Here is a 15,681-nt window from a genome sequence, read left to right as displayed (position 1 = left end):
TTTCCGGTCAGGACACAGGCCCAGTTGCGGGCTTGATCCCCAGTGGGGAGCGTGCAGGAGACAGCTGATCCGTGATTCTCATCATTGATGCTTCTCTCTCTCCCTCTCTCTCCCTCTCCCTTCCTCTCTGAAATCAATAAAAACATATTTTTTTTAAAAAAAGGAGCGTTAGGAGTCAGCTGCTGTTGGTCTAAGACATGAAACAGCGAGATGAAGGCGAGTCGGTCTTTGGGGAAAAGAAACGCCGGGTGGTTGGTTTCTGAGTGACGTCAGCTGCGACGGGGAGTGGAGGGGCCTTCGCCCCTGTGACCCCCGTCCCCTGGCGCTTCCCACGGGACCCACAGGCACAGCCCTCAGTGAGCGGTGCTCATGTGGGCGGAGCTCTGCCGGCAGGGCCCACGGCCTGGCCTGTGCGTGTCCACGTCCACTTTTCACTGTGTGGCTGTGTGGCTCCGGGGGATCCATCGCCCCAGGTCTCCCCGACCGCGGGACATTGTTAACCAAAAGTCACCGGTGCCCCCTGCGGGCGCATGGCTGGGACCGAAACTCTACGTTCCACGCGTTCATGCTCCTGGTCACGCTGGTAACCGTTTTCTTGTCCTGAATTCACGCGGCCTTTGAGAAGCAAAACTCGGGGGAGTGAGTCAGAGCCGCAGTTCCGAAGCCGGGGACCTCGTGGGGGTCGAGGTGCCTTCCCTCCCCTCCTGTTGGGTGGTGCCCGGCCCACGCCTGGCACCCTCCCTCTGCTGCAGGGGGAGCGGCTGTGTCCCCTGTGTGCCCGCCTGCCCGCCGCCTGCCCTCTGCCCACTTGCTGCCCGCCCGCCACCTGCCGCCTGCCTGCTACCCGCCCGCTACCTGGCCTGGGCTGGTGGCAGGCTTCTGCCTGGTTGGTCTCTGGACGTCTGTGGCTGAAGGAACGGCAGGTTTCCACGTGCTCAGCTTGGCCGTCACCCAGTCCCCTCCCATCGGCGGATCTGCAGCCGAGCTCATGTGGCTCAGACCCACCCAGCCCTTGCCCCGGAAGCTGCGATAGGGACCTTTTATTCTCAGGCCTGAGAGCTGCACAGTGCAGCGGGCTCCTCTGTAACCCATCGCGGGCTCAGCGGTGCCTCCCCGTTAGGCCCAGGGGGTCCTGGGTGAGCGAACCCACTCCCCCCCACTCCCATTTCCGAGACACGCTGAGCAGCACCCGCCCCAGCGAGGTGAACTGGTCTCCGAGGAAGCACCCCCGTGCGACAGCCCAGCTGGAAGGGAGACCTCTCGGGTGACGAGGTCAGAGAACGGGGGGACGCTGTCTCCACGGTGAGCCCTCGCCCCCGCTGGCGGCCGGCCCGCCCTTCCTGGAAGTGATGAGGCTCCGTAGCGGGCGATGAGCCGCCCTTCCCGCACTCCCTGGAGCAGCTCCAGCTGCTGATCGGGGAGCGGCTGATGCCGCGATAAGCCTGCCTCCGTGCGTCTCGCCCCGGCCCCGGGCTCCTGGTCCTGCAGCCGCTCTGCACCCTCCTCCCGGCCCCTGGCCTGGCTCATCCCACCTCCGGCCCCACAGAAGCCCTGGTGAGGCATGCGGTGCGGGCTGAGGCTACACAGACCACGGCTGCTTCGGAGCTGCCGGCCCGGGAGACATGCCTGTCTGTGGCTCTCCAGGTCCCAGGCGTCTGGGTGACACATGATCCCGTACGGAGTCGGGGTGCCTCGCCTCGGGTCTCACCGGCAGGTGGAGGCATTCTGGGCGAGACCCCTTCCTCTTGTTGGGGCCTTTCCTGAACAGGTGGGGATTTTTTTTAGTTTCAATTTATGCTGACATATATGTGTGTGAATATATATGTGTATGTGTGTGTGTGTGTGTGTGTGTGTGTGTGTATGAGGAAGGGAGAGGGAGAGGGATAGAAGCATCAGCGATGAGAGAGAACCATGGATCGCTGCCTCCCGCACACCCCACGCCGGGGATGGAGCCCACAGCCCGGCCTGTGCCCTGACGGGGAACCGAAGAGTGACCGCCTGGTGCCTGGGTCAAGGCTCACCCCCTGAGCCCGCCGGCCGGGCCCTTTGGGGACGTCTCGTGAACCCTTGACTTTGCTGCCTGTAAGGTCCCCTTGTCCCCCAAAGCATGACATCCAAAAAGGTCCCGCGCCCTGAGGTGCCTGCAGGACCCAGCCACTCCACGAGGGAGCGCGGCTCCGTCCGCACGCCCGGCAGTCGTGGTGGCGTCCTCGGGTCGCTGGGTCCTCGGTCTCAGTTACGATGTCGGTGCTCCTGCTGGCCCCGCGCAGGCCCCAGGCCCAGAGGGATGAGCCGCGCCCGCGGGTGAACGGATGTCTTGCGTGGGTCATGTTTCCCACCATTTCTGTTTGTGTCGTTATTGGCTGAACGTTCCCTTTTCTGAGAACCGCTCCGGCCTCTCGCTGACAGGCCTTGAGGAATTGGGACTTTTTAAATGAATGTGGGGCCCGGCCGGCGTGGCTCCATGGTTGGGCCTTGACCTGTGAACCAGGAGGTCAGGGTTCGGTTCCCGGTCAGGGCACAGGCCCGGGTTGTGGGCTCGGTCCCCAGTGGGGGGCGTGCAGGAGGCAGCCGGTCCGTGATTCTCTCTCATCGTCGATGCTTCTCTCCCTCTCCCTTCCTCTCTGAGGTCAGTAGGAAACACTATGAAATGGATCCTGTGTGTGTCTGTAGCGGGGTCTTCGAGGCCAGCCCCTGGCAGGGCGGCCGGTGTCCCTGGCTTTCGACCCAGCTGCTGACCTTGGGAAATGATAGCCGTGTTCACCCGTCCATTTCACCCCGAATGCTCCGCTGCTGCGGCTGTGGCCCTGCCTGTGGTTCCGGGAGCTGTTTCCTGCGCCTGGCATTTCTCTCGTTTTCTTTTCTTTTTTTTTTTTTAATATATTTTATTGATTTTTTACAGAGAGGAAGGGAGAGAGATAGAGAGTTAGAAACATTGATGAGAGAGAAACATCGATCAGCTGCCTCCTGCACATCTCCTACTGGGGATATGCCCGCAACCCAGGTACATGCCCTTGACCGGAATCGAACCTGGGACCTTTCAGTCCGCAGGCCGACGCTCTATCCACTGAGCCAAACCGGTTTCGGCCTCTCGTTTTCTTTTACTCGCCGCCGCGGCTTCCCGCACGGTGTGGCCATTTAAAGTTTTATTAACGAAACTCCCCCTGGGAACCCAGGCCCAGCCCCGGAGCTCGTGGGGCGGCTGCGTTAGCCTGTCCTCAGGCGGTTAGAGCGTGGGAGCTAGAACTCTCCGGAATCCAGGGGCCAGTGGGCGCCGTTTTAGGGGAAAGTGTGTTTTCCAGGAAAGTGTGCTCACAGGCGGCTGCCGCTGCGCTGGGAGGTTCGGTGTCAGGCTGTGCGCTGGGTGGTTCGCTGCATCGCCTCCCAGGGTGTTGTTGTGTATCTGGCTGGTTCGTCCGTTAAAGCAGAGCCAGTGGCAAGTGTTTTCTGTTCTTCTCCCTCCACTCTTTTCTTTTTTAAAATACGTGTTGATTTCAGACAGGAAGGGAGAGGGAGAGGGAGATGGACGCATCAATGATGAGAGAGAATCATGGATCGGCTGCCTCCTGCATGCCCCCCACTGGGGATGGAGCCCGCAACCCGGGCCTGTGCCCTGACCGGGAATCGAACCCGGGACCCTTCAGGCCGCACTGACGCTCTGTCCACTGAGCCACGCCGCCTGGCTCCGCTCTGTTAAAGCAGCTGTTTAGGAATTAGGGTCCGTTTGCTGCAGGTCTGCCTTCCTGCCCGTCAGGAGGGTGCGTGCGCTGCCTCCCAGCGCCCACCGGGCCAGGCGCTGTGCCCCCTGCAGGGCCCCCCGGTTCCCCGGGACATGGTGGGACCTGCCGGGAACCCCTTCTCCCCAGGACCCAGGGCAGCTCGGGGCTCTGACAGCCCGGGCTCCCCGAGCGCCAGTGCGGGAGGAGGAGGGAGGAGGAGGAGGAGGGAGGCGGGGTGGGGGGAGGAGCTAGACTCCCTCCAACTCCCGGCGGCTGGGCTCCGCGGAAACTGCCTGCGCGAGCCGCGCTCACTGGGAGCCGGAGGCAGCGCCGGCTGCAGGCTCCTGCAGCGGGAACTTTGGGATGTGAGGCCGGACAGACGGAAGGACAGAGGGACGGACCAGCATGGGCCGCTGGGCAAGGTGAGCCTCAGTTTCTCCCCGCCTGTCCCGCTGGCGAGTCTCTGTGTCAGGAGCTGGCAGTGGACCTGGAGGGCGGGTGGGACGGCTGCCCTGTGGGGACCTGCGCGCTCCGAGGGGCTCAGCGTCCCCCCCCTCCTCTCTGACCAGACGGGGGCACACGGGTGGGGCGGGGCTGTGGGCCGTGCTGCCCACGAAGACGCCGCGTGTCCGGTCCTCCTGCCCCGCTGCCCTGTGAGCGCCCCCCCCCCCCCCCCAGGGAAGCCTTGGGGTCCCCGGGCAACTTCCCTGGATGTCCGGGGCAGGGGATGTCCAGGGGTGGCTGGCGGGCGGCTCCTGGGGGGCTCCTGGGGGGTTCCTGGGGGGCTCCTGGGGGGCTCCTGGGTCTGTGGGGTCTGGGAGGTCGGGCTGTGAGGCGCAGGCAGCTGGCTGTGGGGGTTGGTCTGGGACGCTGTTGAAATGCGGCCTCGGTCTCCTGGTGGCTGCTCTGTCGTCGGTGGATCCCCAAGTCCTCTTGGGGCGGGGGAGGGAGTTGGGGCGCGGGGTGGGGATCCTGTGACTGACATGCAGGCGGCAAACTCGGCCAGAGGCGCGGTGTCCGCCCCTTCCACCCTCCGCAGGTCTCGGCTCCCGGAGGCTCCCCTGGGCGTGGGGGGCTCGGTCCCTGGGGTCCCAGGGCGGCTGGGGTTGGCCCTCACCTGCCCCGTGTCTGCGGGCCGGGTGGTGGGGGGCGGTGCGTGTGCGCGGCGTGTCTGAGCCTGTCTGTGTGTGCATGCGTGTGTGGGTGTGCCTGTGTGTGTGGTAAGCTAACCCTTTATGAGTTTGTAGGACAGGGAACAAAGGTGAAGCAATGGATGTGTTACGTTGTCAGAAAAGCACGTTTCCTTTCTGGGGGTGCCTCCCGCGCTGTGTGTGATGGGGCCGGCGGGGGCCAGGAGGGTGTTGGGGATCCGTGTCCCCTCACATCAGGGGAGCAGCCAGGCTTTCTCCGAGTCCCTGCACTGGAACTTGGGTCAGGGGACAGGGAGGTTTTGCAGTTTGGGGTTTCCACCTCCCCACTTCCCTTAAGTTAACGACATAGAAGTAGAATGAAGTGACTTTTAAAGCAAACCAAACATGCCCCAGGGAGGCTGGGGGGGGGGGCGGAAGGAAGGGGGAGTGTGGGGAGGAGGGGGGTGTGTAGCAGGGGGGGTGGCAGGTTCCAGCCTCTGTCTTGAAGCCAATTCCTCCACCCAGCCCCACCCTGTCCCCCCCCCTCCCGGCCCACCCCCACCCCCACCCTGACCCCCTCCCCACCCAGTCCTTGGCCCCCTCCCCTCCCCTACCCTCCTCACCCAGTCCCACCCTGATCCCCTTTCCACCTAGCCCCACTCTGGCCCCTCCCTACCCAGCCCCACCCTGACCCCCTCCCCACCCAGTCCCTAGCCCCCCCCTCCCCTCCCTACCCAGCCCAGATCCTCCTCCCCTCCCCACTCCACCCAACCCTATCTCCCTCCCCACCCAGCCCCCAGGAGCTTTAGCACCCGCCCAGCAGGAAGGCCCGCCTCCTGGGGAGCCGCTGTGAGTGACAGGCGGGAGCAGGGTGGTGTGCGGAGCAGCACCCCCGGCTGGAGGAGGGATGCTATTCGTAAAGGGTGGAGACAGCCCGTGGACAGAGGCACGGGGAGACCTGCCATCTGAGTCCCGCGTGGCCGCAGGCGGCGTGTCCTGTGCCCAGAGCGTCTTTAGGGCCTGGCCTCGCCGGCTCCCCGGATTCTGTATTTTTAAGTGTCGGCAGGTTCAGCCCATGATAGGGCCACTGCAGTGACCCTGCTTCTGTGAAAAATGTTTTTATTGATTTCAGAGAGGAAGGGAGAGGGAGAGAGAGAAACATCAGTCATGAGAGTCACGGACCGGCTGCCTCCTGCACGCCCCCCACTGGGGATGGAGCCCACAACCCGGGCCTGTGCCCCGACCGGGAATCCAACCGTGACCTCCTGGCTCCTAGGTCGACGCTCAGCCCCTGAGCCACCCGGCCGGGCTGAAGTGCAGAAGCTGTTGGTATAGAATTGCACGGGCGCCTCTGGCAGTGCTGTTGCGCCTGTAGAAACGCTGCCCTCTCGCTCCTGGCGCGGCTGGCTCCTGCCTTTCCCTCATCAGCCCGGCCGATAACCTGTTCTCCGCTGTGCCACCCACTCGGGCTTTTGTTAGTATTTTAGATGAAGCACAAACAAGCGTTAGCTCTTCTCTCCAGTTTGCACATTTTAAAAAGCTCTGCCCTGTGCAGCTCCTGTCAGAGCAGATTTGAGAACTCAGTGACCGAGCCTCTTGGCTGGTGGAGCGAGACAGTCAGCCCCGGACGGCGGCTCCTCGTCAGAGCACCTTCCCCACACGCCCAGGTTGCGGGTTCGATCCCCGGGCAGGGCACAGCAGGAATCAACCAGTGCTGCATATGTGGGCACGGCAGCAGGTCTGCGTTCCTCTCCCCTCCCCCCTCCCAGATATAAGAAGAGAGACATCCTGTACTGATCCCGAGGCGTGCTTCCCACTCCCACTCCTGGGGACCATGCACAAGGCGTCGGGGGGTCTAGGCGGGTTTTGTGACGTTGTCTCAGGAACAGGGAACCAGAATTTACATCAGACTCACTGGCAATGGGCTGTGAGTTGCAGGCGCGGTCGCCCACTCCGCGAGGTGGGTGACTGAGTGCTGGATGGCCTGGGAGGAGCGCGTTTCGGTTCCTGCTGAGAGCGTGAGCCTGGCCTTTGAAGGCTCCTCGGAGGGCCTGTGAGTAGGTGGCCGGGCAAGAACAGGAACTTGGAGCCCGAAGGAGCTGGGCTTGGCTCGAGCTGTGTGGCCTCAGGAACGTTGCCCAACCTCCGAGCTTTCATTTCCCTCCTGGGAGACGGAGCTGCTGGAAGCTGCACGGGGAGGGGGGGGGTGGAGGGGGACAGTGGTTGTGAGATTTCTTCTTTATTCTTCTTATTTTTTAAAAATATATTTTTATTGCTCTCAGAGAGGAAGGGAGAGGGAGATGGAAACATCAGTGATGAGAGAATCATGGACCGGCTGCCTCCTGCCTGCCCCCCACTGGGGATCGAGTCCTCAACCCGGGCCTGTGCCCTGATGGGGAGTCGAACCGGGACCTCCTGGTTCATAGGTCGACGCTCAACCCCTGAGCCACCCGGCCGGGCTGCTGAGAGAGCCCTGTGAACGTTCATGTCCAGTTCCTGTCTGGGCTCGGCACAGAGCAGGCGCCCAGTGCATCCTGGCACAGGGAGTGTTTCTCCCCCTCTCCTTCCTGCTTCCAGCCTCACAGCTTCTCTGTGTCTTCCCTCCAGAAACGTGGGAGGTTATGCGGTGGAGTCACACACACTACACTCACACACACACACACACGCGCGCACACACATGCACGCGCACTCACATGCACACATACACTCATACACATACTAACTCACACTGACACACATTCACACACACGCACACATGCACACTCACACACACACACACACACACTCACACCTGCGCATGCTCGCATGCACGCACTCGGATCCTGAGTATTGGGGGGACTGAGGATGGGGGACCGCAGATGGGGGACCGAGGATTGCCGTGTTGATGCTGTACTGCCCTTGAGTTTTCTGAGAGCGTCTGCAGACCTGGTTGTTCCTCAGAACTCGGGCAGGGAGGCTGACGGTGCTGTGGCCAACCTCACCCCAGAGGGGAGCAGAGAGCCTGGGGTGGGGGTGCTGGTTAGTGTCCCTCATGGAGCCCCCCTTCACGTCCTGAGACTTGAAGCGACATGTCCTTCAACAAAACCAGTTTCCTTGGCCGACGGGTATAGAAGGGGAGTCCCCGGGCGTCAGTGATGATCGTGCTGCTTGGAGACAGCTGTGGGCGGGGCGCTCGCTGGTGAAACTTGGGGAGAGACCGTCAGGTCGGGAAAGTTGGGTTTGCTCGGTGGTTGGCTGTGTGAGGTCTGGGGGATCGTCCCTGTGGAGAGTTCTGACTCCCTCAGGTACGCGAGCCTGGGCGTGGCCGCTGGGTAAGGGCCCGAGGGCTTCCTGGGCCATTTCAACACCAGGCCTGAGTGTCTGCCTCATCCAGGGGCTTTCCTGTCGTCTCCCGCCGTTTCCCAGGAGACCCGGTGCCTCCGGGGTCTGAGCTCTGAGCACAGACCCGCTGTCTCCAGGGTCAGCTCCTGTGGGCGGGGCCGCTGCCCGGAGCCTCCTTCTGGCCCCGCCCTGTGGGTTTTAAACATTTTTCTTACTGTGGAGCCCGCAGGTGTGGCTCAGCGCTGACCTTGAACCAGGAGGTTACAGTTCGATTCGGGTCAGGGCGCATGCGGGCTCCATCCCCAGTGAGGGACATGCAGGAGGCAGCCGATCAGTGATTCTCTCTCTTCATTGATGTTTCTCTCTCTCCCTCTCCCTTCCTCTCGCTCTGAAAAATTTCACCAACAGGAGGTCTCCCCTCTTCGCAGAGTGTTAAGTGCACGTGCGTGTTCTCAGCCGTGGGCACAGTCACACCTGCTCTGCCCGTTGGGCTTAGGGTCAGGGTCGGGTCAGGGCAAGGTGAGGGTCAGGGTCGGGTCAGGGCAGGGCAGGCTTCCCCCAGCCCCTGGCACCGCAGCTCGGTGCTGGGTTCCCAGGGTTGGGCTGGGTCCGGCCCGTCCTGTAGGTGGGCTGTGTCCGGCCCTGTGGTGGCCCCGGGAGCACGCCCTTCCCTTCCAGGCTGAGGAACACTCCTCCACACGCGTCTGTGAGAGCGTGCGTCGCCCCATCACCTGTCGTGGGCCCGTGGGTGCTCGCGTCCTGGCCTCGGGGCCCCGGGCTGTGGGGGGTCTCGGAGACAGGCTTTCGGGTCCTTGGGGCGCAATGCTCAGCGGGGGTCCTGGGTGCCGGAAGCTGCGTCCTCTGGGTGTCTGGGATCCTGCGTCTCTGGTTCCCACCGGGTGAGGCCCGGCCCTGCCTCCTGCACAGGCCGCGCAGGGACCTGCTCCTCCCGTCCGTCCGGCCTGAAACCGGCCCGGCAGCCTCGCCCTCCGTCCAGGGCGAGGCCTCAGCGTGTCCACACCAGGGGTTGTTGTCATGACCTGGCCCTTGTTCAGGGCAGAAATGAATACATGATAACGCAGCAGGAGCAGCGCGCGGACCTGCTCTGCCCGCCCTTTGACCCCGCCACCCGCTGTCACCCCCGCAGCTGCAGCCCCCCTTTTTTTATATTTTTACTAGGGGCCGATGCACGACATTCCGGCAGGAGTAGGCCTTCCGTCCCCCGGCTGTCGGGCACCGGCTTCCCTCTGGCACCTGGGACCTGGGCTTTCCTCGCATCCCCGGCTTCGTCCAGAAGGTCATCTGGTCTAATTAGCATATTACGCTTTTATTATTATAGATCGATCTCAGAGAGGAAGGGAGAGAGAGAGACTTCAATGATGAGAGAGGATCATTGCCTCCTGCACGCCCCACACTGGGGTCCGAGTCTGCAACCCGGGCCTGTGCCCTGACCGGGAATTGAACCGTGACCTGGTTCATAGGTCGAGGCTCAGGCACTGAGCTCGCCGGCCGGGCCAAATCTTCCTTTATAGTGGGTGAGAAAAGGCCTTTCGTCCCACGCACGTCGCTGGTGAGTTCTCGAATGAGCTCGAGGGCCCAAGTGCCCATGAGAACCGAGGTTCCTCCACCCCCGACGTCTCCTTCAGCTTCGAATCAGAAGCGCCCGCCCGGGCCTTCAGCTGTTTCCCCTCCCGCCCGGGCCTTCAGCTGTTTCCCCTCCCGCACCCTCGTGGCCGGAATCAGCTCAGACCCTGCGTTTTCCAGGCCTCTCTCGTCCGGGCTGCTCGTCTGGGTTTTGGTTCTGGACGGAGTGAACCGTGGGTCCCGTGTGTCACCGAGCCGTGGCCCGAGCACAGAGGGCGTCCGAGCCTTTCAGGAACCCTCGTCTGCGATGCTGGGCGCGGGGCTCCCGTCGCCGGTTTAGAGGGGCGTGCGGCAGGGCGTCCCGAGAGGGAGAGAGAGACATCGATGATGAGAGAGGATCACGGATCGGCCGCCTCCCGCACGCCCCCATGGGATGAAGCCCACGCCCCAGGCCTGTGCCCTGACCAGGACTCGAACCGTGACCTCCTGGTTCACAGGCTGACGCTCAACCACTGAGCCACGCCGGCCGGGCAAAGACTCAATATTTAAATGGGCAGAGGAGGGACCGTGAGCACTAGCCCCGCTCCTCCCAGGTGCCCAGGCCCACATCCAGGTCACCTCCCTCCAGGCCTCCTCCGCGAGCGCGCGCTGGCTTTGAAGGATGTTGGGGGTAACGCTTTTCCGCATTATTTCCACCCGTCTGGGTTCGCAGGTGCTGGGTGCGGGCAGTTCTTCCTGCTTTCAAAGTCCCTCATGAAATAGGCAACGTCCCCAGGGAGCGCCCAGGACTAGCGTCTAGGAGGCCGGGCAGGCTGGCTCCATTGGGGGGGGGGGGCGCAGCCCGCTGAGCCACCGTGTCCCACCGTCCCCTCCTGTGCATCCCCGACAGCCGCCCCCTGAGGTCGCCCCCCTCCGCCCACTCCGCCCAGGAGGCTCTGGGAGGTGGGAGGGCGCGCTCACCGTGGCGGGGACATCAGTGTGGGCGGGAGCCGTCCGGGGAACCTGGGCCATGCACCCCACGCGCCTCCTGCCCCCTGGCCTCGGGCCCCGACCGGCCGTGCGCGCCCCAGGCTGCGTGTTCGTGTGGCGCAGTGTTCTCAACAGACTGTCTGCGGGAGGACGCAGTGGGCGAGGTGAGCCGCCTCTTGTGTGTGAGAAAGTCTATATAATGTGACACGCACCATCTTAGCCGTTTCTAACCCCGTAGTTCAGCGGATTAAGTGCATTTACGATGCTACGCAGCCGTTGCCACTGTCTGTTTCTAGAACTTTTTCATCATCCCGAACAGAAGCTCTGGACTCCTTAGGCAATATCCCCCCCCCCCCCCCGCCCGCCCATCTGCCCGCGGACCTGCCTGCTGAGGGCGGACATACCTCTGGGGGGGGGGTGGGTCCTGGACACTCCTGCCGTGTTACCCGCCCGTCGTGGCGCTTTAAGAAAACCTTCATTGTTGAAAGTGTGACGTAGGTCCTCCTCCCCCCCGTAACCTCTTCCAGCCGCCCCCCCCCTCACCACCCCATCTCATGTGTCCGCGGGGCATGCACGTTTGCTACGAGGTCCTTGGCGCATCTCTTCCCACCCTCCCCTGCCTTCCCTCTGAGGTTCATGTCTGGGCACCTGGGGGCGCCCCCGGCTGTGGGCATCGTGCTGGGGAGCGCTGGCCACACAGCCCGACACAGAACAAAGCCGCCCGAGGGACAAGGGGCAACAGACATTTCCCCGGAGAGGAGCCGCCCGTGGCCGAGACGCACAGGGACAGAGGCTCCCATCATGGTCGCTAGGGAAACGCAAGTCACTGCCCCAGTGAGGGCACCTGTGCCCATCAGAATAGTCGGAATAATAGTAATAATAATAATAATAATGATAATAATAATACAATAGCAGCAGCAGCAGCAGCACACCAGGGCCGGCTCCTCCCCGGGACACGTGCAGCGCCCTGATGCTCTGGGTTCCAGGCGCCGCGATTCTCACCTGGATCTGGTCGGGGGGAACCACAGTCTGGCTAGTTCTCGGGGCTCCCTGTGCCCCCTGGGCGAGGAGGAGCCTGGCACTGGTGTTAACAAACACTCAGATGCAGATGCCACTTGGTCCCCCATGAAGTCTCCCCTGCTCGTCCCAGGCGGCTGCACCTCACTGTCCGATCAGTACGAGCCTTTTCTTGAAATGTTTATACGTATAAATTCAGTGTATTTATTGATTTCAGAGGAAGGGCGGGGAGAGAGAGAGAGAGAGAGAGAGAGAGAGAGAGAAAGAGAGAGAGAGAAACATCAGTGATGAGAGAGAATCACGACCGGCTGCCTCCTGCAGGCCCCACACTGGGGATCGAGCCCGCAACCTGGGCCTGTGCCCTGACCAGGAATCGAACTCAGCCACTGAGCCCCGCCGGCCGGGCTCTGGAAACGTTTTTGTTTGGCTGTTTAATTAGGAACGTGTGACGATGAAGCGATGCTTTCTGCTGAAGTGCTGGTCTCCCGCCCGGCAGTTCTCTGCTGGGGACGGGGAGTCGCGGTAGGTGGGGCCAGGAGCCCTCTGGAGCCGGAATCGGAACGGGTCCCTCCCCCAGCAGGCCTGTAGAATGAATGAATGAATGAATGAGTGAATGAATGAGGTTGTGACATCCACCCTGTTGCGCTCTCTGCTTTGGGGCTGAGTTCGTGGCCTTGGTTGGGGGAGCCTCCCGACACGGTGCAGTTACTTGTCCGCAGCGGAAGCTGTCGTGGCTTCGTGGCAGGTGTGGCCGCCCTCCCACGTAAACACGTTCACACGTAAGCTCTGTGGGTCCCGCTCGGGTGGAAACCGGGGCAGCCTTGGGCGCGCTCCTCGTTTGACGACGGCTGTGCCGGGCACGTCGTTTCGTCTCGAATTCCAGAAGGTTCCCAGCCGTTCTCCCCGGATCTGTGCCAAGACCCTTGGGAGCAGGTGGGTCCCGGGGCCCGAGCGCAGTGGCTGACGGTGGCACGTCGGTGTGACCCCCGCCCTTGACAAGCACGAGCGTTTCCTTAAGAAGCGGCTCCGTCTAAGAGCCTGGATCACCGTCGGGCCGTGGTTTCCGACAGGACGGAGACCCCTTTGGGGTTTGTAACACCGTGTTCGTGGTTCGGGGCCGCCCTGTGAGCACAGTGTTGTGGGTGAGAACAGGAAGGAGAGCAGGCCTCTGTCTGTTTGTCTGTCCACCGGGTTGAAACGGGTCCCACGGGTCCCACGGGTCCCGGGTGCGAAGACTCGCTGCCCCACTGTGTGGTGTTGAGGGCGGTGGGAGCGACTAGAGGAACCCGGGTTTCTTTGCGTGGCACGTCGGCCTCCGCTGGCTCTGTTTCTTCCTCATAAAAAGCTCCAAGCGTTCATTGTTCCCACTGACATTTTTATATCGTCACGTCCTCCCCGAAGCCGGCACTTACCCGGCCGCTCAGAGCAGACCCATCAGGAAATCAGCTTAAATCCCACCCACCTCAGGGCCCCTGCTTCTCCCTCACATCCAGCCTCTGCCCCCAGCCGGGGATCGGTGTGACCGGCCACCCCTTGCTCAGCGCAGACAGGAGACGTGAGGGTCCCGGACTCAGTTTCCTCATCTGTGAAATGGGCCTGCTTAGGACAGTGTCCTGCTCCCGGGATTGTGGGACGATGAGATGAGCTTCCGTGTGTAACACGCGTAGCCACGTCCTCAGGAAACAGTCGCTGGTGATCGTGGTGGTGGCGGAACTTCCGTGTGTAACACGCGTAGCCACGTCCTCAGGAAACAGTCGCTGGTGATCGTGGTGGTGGCGGAACTGTTCGTACCGCAGCAATCAGATGTTCGGCTTCCTGCAGCGTTTCTCAGAATCCGTCCGTCCGGCTGCTCGAGTCACGCGACCGGGCAGAGCACGGCCCTGGTTTTGAAAGCACCTGCTTGATGCTGTCTCTGATTTGGCCCGTGTGGCTCGGGGGTTCCGTGTGCACGTTGTTTTGTTCCCACACGTCGCGATGACGTGAGCAGAGCGGTCCGAGGCGGCCTCTGTACCGGGACCCGCGTTCTGCCCGCCTGCGTGCTGGTGGTCTGGGGCCCACGGGTGTGTCCACGGAGACTTGGTGCCGCTGACCTCCGTGGCCTGGTCTGTCCTTCAAGCTCACTGATTTAAAGCCTGTAGTAGGTAGGGGAAGGCGTTTCCTGGTGTTTCCTTCTATGTAACATGTTCACATGTAAGAAACGCTTCTGGACCCACAGGAAATCAGACCTCTTCAGAGCAGGCGTCCCCCGATGGCTCACCCAGCTCTGAGCGTGCACCCCCGTTTCCCGTGAGTCCCCCCGATGGCTCACCCAGCTCTGAGCGTGCACCCCCCCGTTTCCCGTGAGTCCCCCCGATTCCTCACCCAGCTCTGAGCGTGCACCCCCCCGTTTCCCGTGAGTCCCCCCGATTCCTCACCCAGCTCTGAGCATGCACCCCCGTTTCCCATGAGTCCCCCCAATTCCTCACCCAGCTCTGAGCGTGCACCCCCACGTTTCCCGTGAGTCCCCCCGATGGCTCACCCAGCTCTGAGCGTGCACCCCCGTTTCCCGTGAGTCCCCCCGATGGCTCACCCAGCTCTGAGCGTGCACCCCCGTTTCCCGTGAGTCCCCCCGATGGCTCACCCAGCTCTGAGCGTGCACCCCCGTTTCCCGTGAGTCCCCCCGATGGCTCACCCAGCTCTGAGCGTGCACCCCCGTTTCCCGTGAGTCCGAGGGCTAGAATGTCAGTCGCTATCTTTACTTTGACATGCGAGTCCTTCCTGATGGGTCCTGTGGGTCCAGTGCAGCTGCCCGTCTGCCCTGCTGTGTCCCCCTCCTCCCCCCTCCTGGCCACCAGGACCGGTGCACCGGGCTGCTCCCCCCGTCGGCCTGCTGGGCTCTGACACCCCTCCCGTGGGTCACCACGGTCGTTTGGGGGTCAGTGGGCTTGGCGTTCTGTCGTGGTTTCGGGGGGGAGTGGCCTGTTTTGCACGCTGGCCCCGGGGCTCCGGGCTCACGCTCCCCCGAGTGGACGTCGGGAGGGGCCGTCATGTGAGACCCAAGTTTGACATTGTTGTCACCACTTTCCCCACAACTGGGCATTGGTGAGATCTCCACGGCCGTGCCCGGCAGTTCCTCAGGAAGCTGGGGTGGGGGGGCCCCCGAGGCTCAGCTGGTACCCAGCTCGGCTCCGTGAGGGGGACCAGAGGGCTCCTCTCTCTCCTGTCTCCTCCCTCCTGCCCCCTCCTGCTCCTGCCCCTATACCTCCTCTCCTGCTCCTATACCTCCTCTCCTGTCCCCCCTCCGAGCTGCCCCCCCTGCTCCTCAGCCTGTGGGCTCCGTGGGGCTCAGCTGGAGAAACACCCCCCCCCCCGTGTGGTTATCACCATGTGCTGCTCTAAAAATAACCAGTGACAGTTCTTGGCTCCAGATTTGAGTTTTAGAAATTGTTGGTCGATAGATGGTTCCAGAAAAGCAGCATTTAGGGACGCGATGACCATCATGAACCCTCCACGCATGTCCTTGTGAAGCAAAATATTTGAAGTTTATACCGTTCCATCGGTGTGACCCCCCTTCCTCCCCCCCCCCTCCCGCTGAGATGAAAGATGGCCTGAGACAGGATTGGGTCCAGTGAGAATGGCAGGCGTGTCAGGGTTACGAGCGGCATCTGTTCCCAGCGCGTTCTGGGGCGCGGAGAGCTCTGCCCGCCGAGTGCGTGGCTGCCACATGGAGGGAACCTGGCCCTGCCCGTGGCCAGCACCCGGGAGGCGGGCGTTTGGCTGAACTGACCTCATCGGGACCCGTTGCAGGCGGGGGACCCCCCCCCCCCCCCCGCCTCACACACACAGCGCAGGGCGGCTCCTGGGACCTGGGTGAGGCGCTCCCTTCCCGCCTCTCTTCTCCTCCCGCTCGGTCCCATCCCGTCCCTTCCGCTCACCTGGGCCGGCTCACGGGACCGCGGGGC

At 62.9% G+C, this 15,681-nt stretch overlaps 1 protein-coding gene across 13 annotated transcripts in view; it reads left to right on the top strand.

The window, feature by feature from the left end:
* The window catches only part of TIAM1 (TIAM Rac1 associated GEF 1), a 167,911-nt gene that overhangs the window by 56,396 nt on the left and 95,834 nt on the right, over nt 1-15,681 (top strand). For 3 of the 13 annotated variants that reach the window (XM_059686304.1, XM_059686302.1, XM_059686298.1), the window contains exon 1: nt 3,794-4,141. The exons of 7 other annotated variants lie outside the window; for them this stretch is intronic. In XM_059686304.1, coding sequence (XP_059542287.1) covers nt 3,833-4,141 — 309 coding nt within the window. In that variant the 5' untranslated portion in view covers nt 3,794-3,832. Of the gene's footprint in view, nt 1-1,452; nt 1,769-3,793; nt 4,142-15,681 lie in introns of those variants that run through there. 3 more of the 13 variants (XM_059686292.1, XM_059686291.1, XM_059686295.1) reach the window with 3 other exon arrangements.

Source organism: Myotis daubentonii, chromosome 3, assembly GCF_963259705.1.
Source record: "Myotis daubentonii chromosome 3, mMyoDau2.1, whole genome shotgun sequence".
Taxonomy (NCBI): Eukaryota; Metazoa; Chordata; class Mammalia; order Chiroptera; family Vespertilionidae; genus Myotis; species Myotis daubentonii.
This window is presented reverse-complemented; position numbering and strand designations above follow the sequence as displayed.